Raw genomic sequence first — 11,263 nt, 5'->3', positions numbered from 1 at the left:
AATTTATTTTGAAGAGGCATAGTTTTAACCAATGTATGTACACATCTGAAAGCTGATCTTGTAAATAGGTTCTTTATATTTGATATAAAACATGCACCATTTTTAGAACAGAAAAATTATTCAAAGCTTTCTTTCTTTCCATAGTTTTAGTACAGAGCTCTGCATGAATGATGGGATGAGAACTGCCTGCCTTTCTGAATGGTCAGTGTGGTGGAAGGAACACAAAGGACAATGTGACATGGAACACAACATTTACTGGCCTGTACTTGGGATGACCTGCCTGAGTCAGTGTGGCCTCACCAGCCCTAAGAACATTCACTTCAGCTCATGAGTAATGTCCCAACCCCCAAAAAACTTTTACTACCACACCCAGCCCAACACAGCCCTTTGGGTGAATCAGAAGATCTTCCCTGGGTTCTAACCACCAGGGGCTGAAAACACATCATGTGTTGAACCATATTAGGTCAAAGACATAGTAACAAACCCTTTTAGTCCATGGAAATTCATTCTTTTTCGTACATCATACTTCCTGGCTTTATATTCACCTTCAAAACTCTGAGACAGTTGTTTTCCCTGTCTGGGTTGGTAGAAATTGAAAAATCTCGACTCATCTGTTTTACCTCCATGTCACACCACATTAACTCTAATGGCAGACAGACATCAAAAGGGGAAAAGCCCAACACTTCTGAAGTCAGAAAGACAAAAGAGATCGGGAAGTACCTGAAGTTCTACTGTGAAGTGTAAGCCATTCCTGCAACATACTTCTTAATTGAGTCCATGCTACACTAATCATTAATCAGTAGCATGTGCTGTACATTAAGCTTTGAAAATAACAGAGGGGCCATAGAGGTATTTGCAGATGTGACAACTGTATCAGTAAAGGATTGTCCAGTTTTGCTAAATTGTCAAGGATTCTGCAGTTGTCATGAGAGTGATCCAAATAAGAAGACAGATGCTCCCAATAAGATGGAGAGCTGAAAAGTCTGAAGTCTGTTTAAGAAATGATTCTTCCTCTTTCAAGACTAGACAGAATTTTTTTTGACAGTCAGAGCTTTTATAGAAACATTGTCTTTACGACAACAGTCTCCTAAAGCTATTCTGAACCAAACGCTTCTGGCATGAATACAGAAAATCAGTACCATACAAAACTGATGTGGTTTTTGTGTCTGGAAAGTTTTAAAAGACTTGTGATGATCTCCAAAGAAACAGTATGGGCTCACCTTGTACCTGAGGAAGACGAAAACACAACCAACACACAGGAGGAGTTTGCAAGTACATATCTGGTAGAGAGATTTACATTAGGTATTCATGGATAAAGGCTGAAGTCTTCTGGCATCATTATCTGCTCTGCTCTGAAAAGCCAGACTCCTTAGTGATGAGCCAGCTCCTGCCTTGCCATCTTTCACACCATGTATATTGTCTGTACATATTTAAGTTGTGTATTTATAAGTCTCTGCAGACATCTATTACATTAATTGTGACAGGAAAACGGTCTGTCATAACACTGGTCATCCCACTGCACAGGAACACCCTGTCTGTTGACACCAGGCTTTCCCTGTATTAGGCAAAAGACAAAGCTGCTTATGTTCCATGTGTCTACTAAGACAGGGAGGCACAAATGGGGAAAAGATCTGTGCTAAGAATGCACATGAAGCACTGTAAGGAAAAGACACTGAGAGCAGAATGACATTTTCACTTGACCATCTTAGGCAAAGAAACAAACATAATTTTGAAAATAACAAAATTAAAGGGAAAAGGACTTGAAGGTTTTTTCACAGACTTTTCTAATATTCACATGAAGTGTTAACTTCCCATCTATCTTTTTTAAATGCTAGGCAGAAACGATTACACAAAAATTAATCTGGCCTCATGTTCTGCACTGCCAACTACAGCTATAAAAGTGTCTCAGGTAGACTCAGTAGAATTATTATCTTTTAAATCAAGACAATGGAATTCAAATCTCATGTTTTCAAGCTTATCATGGGATGTAATTCTGGTTTAAAATTTGCCATAGGATTACTACAAAAATTGAAGATTTTTCTGCCACTGAACTATTCCACACCTAAATCCTTTCTTCCTAAAAAACTTAGTGCTGGGAACAAAATAATAGTTTTAAAGATACTTTATTTTTCCTTAATGAATAAGGTTAAGTCTTGTCAAAACATAATGACAAATCAAAAAGATGGTAGTGGCGCTAGTCTGTCACAAAACTCTAAGCCTTCATTTTTTTTAAAGTCAGGTAGACTCCTCATTATATGTACAAGCAAAATGGGAGCAGCTAAAGCAAACTCCCTCTGCAAAAACTTCAATGTCTCCCCTCTTTCTGGGCAATTTCAACGAAATTTGGAGCCAGCTGTCCTTTGCCAGCAGGTAAACCTATCACCAAGATGGCAATTTCTGTGGGAACCTCATGTTTAAATACTGTCACCAAATAATTTATTCTCCATTCTAAGAAGCCTTAGAAGATGCACAAAGATGTGCAGCTTTACAAATGGGTCAAGATGGTTTACCCCTTCATGCACCAAAATAACATCCACGTACTGTTGCTTCAAATCCAAATAATTGTTTCATTTACTTGTACCTTCTGGCTTTCTCTTCAGGGAGAAAATTCTTACCATTCAGCAACAGATCGTACCATAGTCTGTACAAAACCAGAAGATAGATAGCCACACCATTCTCAAAGGGAGGAGGCAAGTCAAAACCATATATATGAGGGAATTATTTCACACAGTTTTCTGGAAAACACTGAAAAAATCTTATTTTAAAAACAGCAGTAGCAAAGGTGCTGAAAAATGAAACCATGAAAACAGTCTAGATGAAAACAAGACACTTGGGTCTAGGCAGATGTAAATATTTTAGATTAGACTGCAGTTTTATTGCTGCCTTAGTGAGGGAAATCCTCCTGCCTATAAAAAGTCCAAATGAGGTACCTGTCTATTGCCCATGGGACACAAGTTATGTATATTGAATAAACCAACACTGCTTTAAGTAATAACTGTTTTCAAATCCTAATGCAACAAACAATCTTCTACTTTAATTGTACTACCTGAAGAACAAAAACGACTAAATTCTTGCTTTCGGGACCCCACTCCCACCCTGTAATCAATTAATGCTGAATTAAAATGGGAAATAGGCTGGGCTCAGCTCCCACCTCTGCTGCTTGCTTCTTCCTCCAGCCCAGCACCTCTCCTGCTCCCCCACCTCGGTGGGGCATCCTCCAGCATCCCAGCACCAAGGTGGATGAAGCAGGCAGAACTAATCCTCCATAATTACCTCAGAAACATCAGCAGCTCTCTTCCAGGAAATCTGAGGCTGAAGAACCAAAACATGCAACTTTGTAAGACAGTAGGACCAGGTAAGAATGAATGTCTAAAGGCAGCAGCTGGAACTTTGAAAAAAGCTGACCACAAGAACAGCACTGTACAGAAAAGTGTTTATTGAGAGTGTTGTTGCCTGAGAATTGTTACCATTTCATCACCAAAAGCAGTGGCAAAGGAAACATGTCATTCTTGTCATTCGTGTCATCCTGTCCCAAAATTTGGTCCGTATGTCAGCACTGGTCTCTCAGCTGGTTGCTCAGCTCCTGAAGTTCAGCAATCATGTTGTCCATAGCTGTCACCTCATCAGCTATCTCACTGTGAACCTCATTACTTGTTACATCTATGAAAAGTTGCTGCACAACAAAAAGAAATACTTGTAAGTACTTTATAAATAAATATCTTTAAAAGATACATACAGTTTCTCTCTTTCAGGGAAGAGACCAAATACAGGAAGCTCATCATCTCTACACTGCTTTTCATAATTTTGTAAACTATGATGGTATCTCTTAAGAAAAGGCGATTTTGTGGTTAATAAACAGAAGTTATGCACACACATACAGACACATATCCTGCACACAGACCTGCAATCTGTGCCACACACCTGATGTTGTGCCAGAAGGGTCAAATCCTCCTGCAGGTGTGGGGTTTCCACTCTGACCTGACTGCCTATGCTGACTCCTGATTCCATTGAAATTGAAGGACTTTTTAATGAAACTCAGATTAGAAGAGTATCTCACTTTCTGTCAGTGCAATTTATAAGCCCATCTGCTGAGAAATTGTTAGTAAATTTTAATGACCATTTTTCCTAGTGTCATATTCTGTTGCTTCATTTTCTCCAAAACCTCAAATAAATGTTTTTTCACATCTGATGTCAAGACATGCATGGGTGGAGGCATTCACCTGTGTGTAATTAGGTTATACCAGAGAAAACAAAATGCTACAGAGCAATAAAAATATTGTTCCTAAAGACCTTAAGATATTAACAGAAACAACAACAAGAAAAAACACAGCTAACTTGTGAGCAATCATAATCTTCATTTATTTAACACTGAGGCTGTGTGAGGTACCACTACAGAAATATGGGGAAGGGGGGACACCCAAACATATGTTTTCACTTCATTATGTAAAGAGAGAGTGATTCACACTTCATTTGACACAAACAGAAAGTCGACATTTAGAGACAAAAAACAAACTGAGAAAACAAAAGTTGCTCTGGAGTACATCTGTACATCATTATATCATGGAAACATAATGGGATAATACAGATATGTATATAAACAAAAATGTACTCAAAAGGCTTGAACCAAGGTATTCACTGTGCATCAAAACAATACTGTCACTGAAAAAAGGAACATCTTACACAAAAATAGGAACATGTTCATCCTACAAGTACAGCAATTTCTTTGATTTTCAGCCCAAAAACCTCACACTGAGAGTGTGACAGAACAGTTTGGTTTTTTCTGGTAAGACAGCTAAATAAATCAGGATGATATAATTATTTTCTTTCTCTCTCTTTTTTTTTTTTTTTTTTCTTTCTTCCTTTCTCTACAGACAGAGAAATCTATTCAGCTAGAGACAGTCTGGGGGAGTTTCAAGCACCATCATTCTTTGGGCTTTGTGCCCTATGTTTCCCCCAAACAGTGCCCACATTTCATGCATTTACAATGTGCCTCCATAACCTTCCTGTTTGTTCTGATCCCACCTGTCAGATCCAAATGATGCATCGGGACAAGGACCAGAAGAGTGCCCAGAAGACACTGTCTCACCTGTTCTACTGATTTGTTCCAATTGCATGGTCCTGACTACAAAATTTTGGAATTTTATTTTATCAGTTATTTTCACTGGTTTTTCATTCCTTCTGAGATCTTAACTAATGAGTTTGCTCTTAGCCCATTTTTAAAGTGCTTTTTTCAGCTGAAATTAAAAATAAAAAAAAAAACAAACCCCACACTAATATTGACTCATAGGGCAGCAAAACGAGATGCAGTGAAGCTTGGACAGGCATAAACAGTGCTAAACCATTTGTGCATAGGGTCTGACAGAAGGTGACTGAGTTTTTAAACTTTTCAACACACTTTGAAAATTCAATATGACTTCAAATTAAAAGTAAGATGGCATTTTGGAAAGGATACAAAACTAGTGAGTTCATATAAAATGCTTCATTTCTAATATGGCAATTTTCTTAGAAATTCTGTAAAACCACTAGCTGCCAATAATATAGATGTTCATTTAATTAGCATTCTTGGGACTTAAAATAGAATTTATTAGACTCATACATTCTTAATCTTTCAGATACTACATGATCTTTCATAATATAAACTACCTGCACTTGTATTCATATAATTTGTCATTTTTTGCTTTCTCTACAGTAAGACTCAGTCTATACACCTTTTTTAATGCTTTTTTAAAGCACTCATATTTTGTGAGTAACAGCAAAACATATGTTGTCTCTTTTTCAACACATTTGAAAGTCATACCTATGCCTGTATCTAAAAACTGAGTTTTTAGAAAACAGATACAGCTTGTGTTTGCTAATGCAACTCTCCTAGGCTTTTATCCTTAAAATTAAAGGACTTAAGAGAAAATGAGCCAAGTTTCGCACACTGATGATGAATCAACACTTTGTAACACAAGCACACATTATAAAACTTCAGCTCTATGATCCACAGTTGCTAACTGCTCTTCACAGGTAGGAAGAATCCCTTTTTAAGACAAGATGTGTATTTTAACAGAAAAAGTATGATTCAAATATTATGACTTTTTCAAGTAATTGGTATCTGAATTGGTAGGGTATCCACAAAAACCGGACTAAAAATTAGTTCTGTCTTTTAATAAATAACTCTTTTTAAAACACTCTAAGTGATGCAAAGCAATCTTGACACATCTGGGTCTTTTCTGCAGGTTTAGATTCATTTTTTCTGAGACTGCCCCATTTATCCCATGACTGCTCACATTAAAAACAGGTCTTTGAAATGACTAACTGCTTTCAAACATTCAAATCTGTTTGCCCAACATTTTAAGTAAAATTCTACCTTACTCTAAAATGTCAATGCTGCCTCTTAGACTAGTATTGCAATCAAAGCCTAGCAGGAAGAAGGGAAATGAAAGTTTATTTAAAACTGGAATCCTTAACAGCATTGAGATGAACATCCACCTGATGATGCACTGAGACAGGCAGGTATTATTTGATCTATAATTGATTCAAAACAGAAATTCTGGCAACAGAACAAAGATTCCTACCTTTCAAACATTCCTACCTTTGCCTTGGATGACAAGCCACGCAAGTTGAGCCGAGCTGAAGAAAGTATCTGCAAAGCTTCCTGACGATTAGATTTGTTCTTGCTGCATTTTATAGCCACTAGAATCCAAACATAGAAGTACCCCAAAACAAACAAAAAAACCCATTACCACTCTTGCAATAATCTTGGAACAAAAACATTTAATTAAAGATCTTGATACCCTCCACAAACAATTTTAAATGTAATATCCCCCCCAAAAAACCACAAAGTAAAAAAATAAAGCCAAGTAATTTTGAGAAGACAATTTTAAACAAAACAGGTATCTGTATCCTTCTTAAACATAAGTACAACAGAACAGGGAATAATCTTACTAAGTTTCATTAATTTCCTGACTGGCACACTCAATCAAACAATTTATGTGATGATCTGAGGACTGAGATGAACTGCAGACACATTTTCACTTGCATTATGAAGTTGCTAGATCATGAAATTAATTGATTCCATGTTTACCAGTCATATGTTTACTGACTCACCCTACACAATTTCTGCCTCATTCCAAGTATATTTTTGTATGCAGTATCAGGATGATACTCTCTGTTACAGGACTCCTAGTAGTAGGAATAAATACAATATGTAGAGTATTATTTTGCCACTAAGCTTAATAAATATTTGTTACACTCTTCATGAAAAATATAAGTCTTTTTCAGGTAGAACATACCATGTGCAACCTCTATGGCTCCTTTCACCACTTCCTTAAAAGAAGAAACATCTTTCTCCCAATCACTTGATTGAATTTCACATTTATGTGCCTTAGTGAGATACTGCAGTGACTGCAAGAAGGAAAAAAAGAAAGTATTAGTATGTCAGAAAATCAATTTAAAACAAGTTAGTTTTAAGTATTTATGAAATTAGTGGCCAATTCAGAAAATGAATCTATCTTTACTAGATTTGATTTCTTGTGAGTTCTGTAGTGTCCTCCTGTGCAGCAGTAAGCACCAGCTGTAACACAGATGTTCTTCACCAATATTGCAGCTCAAGTATGAGAAGCATATAAAGTAACATGTGTCTAATTTTTATCTTCTAAAAATCTGTCTAGACTGATGGATGTGACCCATGTTTGCCAAGTCATCATAATTAAATGCACATGAAAAACAGAAAAATACTCACATTCACACTTCAAACAGCCAATTCATATCTAAAATAATTGTAACTGAACACATCAAAGCTTTCTTCCTGTATATGTAATCCTGGGAAATATGCATTTTACAGATGTAGCTATTAGTTGCCATACTGCTCTGGTTCTCAGTGTGAACAGGAAAAAAATGTAAACAACATGGAAGGAGGGTCCCATTAAAGGGAAAAAAACCAATTTTAGTAGAAGAAATTAAGTTTTGCTTTTTAGTTTTGTTTTCTTTCTACAGCACCAAAACCATGAAACAAATACATGCCAGAAATTACATGGCTTAGTTGAATGACAACTCTCCAGTTACCTTTTTAAAGAGTTTAAGTATAATATAAAAGATTAAAAAAAAGCCAGTGTGGTACATATACATGAGCACAGTAAAGACTTCTGATCTTGAGGGTTGTCACCCCAGAGGCTTCCACCTTCTCTCTCCCACCAGAGTTCCAATCACTATGGCACATGTGACTGAACTGCTCATGCTGCTGTAGATGGCAATAAAGGAATATTAAGTCAAACCAGAGTGAATTAATTTTTTTTTCATAATAACCTAGGTTATAACTGGTAGTAGTTCTGGCAAGCAGAGGCAAGAATTTCCAAGAGAAGGAACAACAGTTTTTACAGCAGTCTTATTCAAGTCTGCATGTGTCTGACTCAGAGCAGCAAATTAGGGGGTTTTGCTGACAGATGTCAAGGAGGGGAAAGAATTCAAAGTCTTGTGGGCTGTTTGTTTGCACTTCTGGAATCTGGATTTATCCTGAAAGGAAACAGTTATGAGCTGCGGAAAGTTCAAGGAACAGAAGGGATTCATAGCCTGGGATGGATCAGCAGGAAACTTGAAGGCTGGAAAGATTCCTCAGTGGGAAAGGTGTGGACTGGACTGCATTCAGTGTAGGGAAGAAAGAAGTACTGAATGAGGTGGCAGTTCAGATACATCGAAGTGTGAGAGTAAATATATGCTAAGCTAAAGAAAAAAACTCCAAAACAGAACCACAAACTCAACATCTGCAGTAGTTTTACACTCCTAACTTGCAAACCTTGTCTTTGATTCAATTTGCAAAGCACTGTTGTGAATTACAACTGTAGAACCTAGTGATTCACGTGGCTTCAGTTCTATCAGCACAAGAGAAAAGTAAAAAAACCCAGCAACCAAGACACTCTTTTACAATAGCCAGACATACGAAATTGTTCTTTCAAATTCCATGTTAGGAACAAAAGTGGTTAAATATAATTAAATCTGAACTAAATAAGGTGCAGAATGGAAAGATACAGAGTAAAAGTCAAACCCTACATTTGTAAGGAGGTGCATGACACTTTTAAAGGTTTGTTCCCATCTCTTTGTCCTTTGATGCCACAGTACAGTAAGTAATTCTCTTTTAGAATTCATTGACCTTTTGCCTAATAAACATGGGTGGCAAATACATCTAGAATTTTTCTACAGATATGGTTATAGTCACTGAATATCTGACTGACTCATGATAGTGCTTGTGGCAGTAAAGCCAATAAATACTGGTTTTATAATTTTTACTTCATAATATGCTATCAGCATCAGTGATTATTTAGTGTATTGCAAATTAATTTTTACACTGTAAATTAATATATGCTGTGGCTGTAGGCAGTTTTGCTCTTTTATAATCTGCATCTATGGTACTGTCATACCAGGATATTTGGATACATACGTAAGCATACCTTAAGTATTTATAAATATAATTCCATCTCGCAGGCAAGCTAGACTGTGTGTTCCACAAGCAGTCTGATTAGGAAACACAGTTAAAGTACTGTCTACCCTACAAATTGAAACCATGTTTTTAACTGGGTTAGTTAAAAATACCGTGATGTAACCAGATTCTGAAGTGATTACATTCATAGTATAGCCAGGGCCTCTGCTGCTTTGCATGTCTGAGTAAGAATTTGAGGATATATTACAGGATATTGCAGTGTCTGTATTTCTGCATTCTAAATAAGCCAAATCCTTTTTACTGTTCAGCTGTAAAGAAAAATAGGGAAGACAAAAGGGAGGAATTGGAGGTATAATAGACACCAGCAATGACTAAATGAGACTCTTTACAGGGCAGAACACAAAGAGACAATGAGCAAGGCTCAAAGGATTATTTATCCTCAAATGATTATTTGAGGATAAATATATCCTCAAATTTAAGCCCACAGGAATACACTTTGTAGGCCTAACCATCCTCCTTGCTTGACATCAAGCAATCTTCCAGAGAGGCATTTCTTGCCCAGGCCAAAGGCATACCCCCATTAGCAAACACATGCTGAATGCTGACCCTGTGTATTTTCAACTTCAGTGAAGATCTGATAACCCTTAATTATTTTTGAACTGTGCAAGGCTATTTGAACTTTTTGAGATTTAATATCAAATGCAAAGCACACTCCAGCATACAAGAAAGTAAACACTTCTAGCAGTGCAGAGTGTTTATTCTGGAAAGGCAATCAACTTAATTCCTTGGGAAATGATAAGGACAAGAAATGGAGGAAGTTAACATAGCAATATCCAGTGATGGGTAAAGAGAAAACAATGGTTCAAAAGACTAAGAATTAAATAGCATTATTTAATTCCATTTTAACCTAATTAATGAAAAAAATTCTACTCTGGGTCCTCTAACTGTGGTGTAAATTACTTTAAGTGCATCTTCCCTTAGTGATTGCAAAGAACACAGATGGCTTATGCTGCTACTGAATCATGCCTTTAAGATTCATTTTTTTTCCAGAAGCTGCAATATCCTGTCTCCAGAATCAAAGATTTCAATTTAAAAAAAAAGCCAAAACCCAGACCACCATTTGATTATAGATGTTAGACTGTTGCCAAGAAAAGTTTCAGAATACAAGTTCAGGACAATGCACTTATGCTGTGATATGATGGTTTGAAATGAAACATTGGTAAGAAAAAAAAGATTCTTTTTCAAGCTCAAGAAAACTGATGTAAAACATTTTGCTCCTGTTGTGCATAACAAAAACGTGTCCTAGGAACGTGAAGAAAAGACAATGAGCTTATAAAAACATTAAAGCAAAACAGGTCTGGAACAAGAGCATGTTCTACTACAGCACTATAGTTCTTACCTTTTCAATATCTTCACCACTATCATTCTCTCCATTTCCATAAAGTTGGGCATAAAGTCTCCAGATTGCCCCATCATTTGTCACTCGTGAAGTGACTCTGCCCAAGAGCTCTTGCAGTTTCCCCTTCAATCCACTTGATACCTCTCCAGCACGATCTGCCAGACCATCCACTACAGCTCTGACCAGAATAGCCAGCACCTTCAAAAAGCAGCACGAGAGAGTTGATACTTCAACACAAATCAACATCAGTATATATAATGTTATCTGTAATAGTTGGTCTCTATTAATGATTGTGCCATGAGAAGTAGAGAATTTACTAAGAAATACATGGAGTAATTGCACTGATTTAAACCTCATCTATAAGATCCTATGTTGGTGAAGGTGAAGAGGCCAAAAAACTAATTCTAAATCTAAGAAATTAAAATGCATCCGAAAAAATAACAGAT

The 11,263-nt window shown here is 36.7% G+C and overlaps 1 protein-coding gene across 2 annotated transcripts in view; it reads right to left on the bottom strand.

Moving 5' to 3' along the window:
* Positions 1-3,426: 3,426 nt before the first annotated feature.
* Positions 3,427-11,263, bottom strand: part of TTC27 (tetratricopeptide repeat domain 27) — a 112,857-nt gene continuing 105,020 nt past the window's right edge. For both annotated transcript variants that reach the window (XM_083858263.1, XM_083858264.1), the window contains 4 exons: positions 10,818-11,015; positions 7,278-7,389; positions 6,578-6,678; positions 3,427-3,673 (listed from right to left, as the gene is read on the bottom strand). In XM_083858263.1, the coding sequence (XP_083714389.1) occupies positions 3,551-3,673; positions 6,578-6,678; positions 7,278-7,389; positions 10,818-11,015 (534 nt within the window). In that variant the 3' untranslated portion in view covers positions 3,427-3,550. The remainder of the gene's footprint in view (positions 3,674-6,577; positions 6,679-7,277; positions 7,390-10,817; positions 11,016-11,263) is intronic.

The sequence above is a fragment of the Zosterops lateralis genome, assembly GCF_965231275.1.
Source record: "Zosterops lateralis genome assembly, chromosome: 3".
Lineage (NCBI taxonomy): Eukaryota > Metazoa > Chordata > Aves > Passeriformes > Zosteropidae > Zosterops > Zosterops lateralis.
The sequence above is the reverse complement of the archived record's forward strand: the minus strand, read 5'-3'. Positions and strand labels throughout refer to the sequence as shown.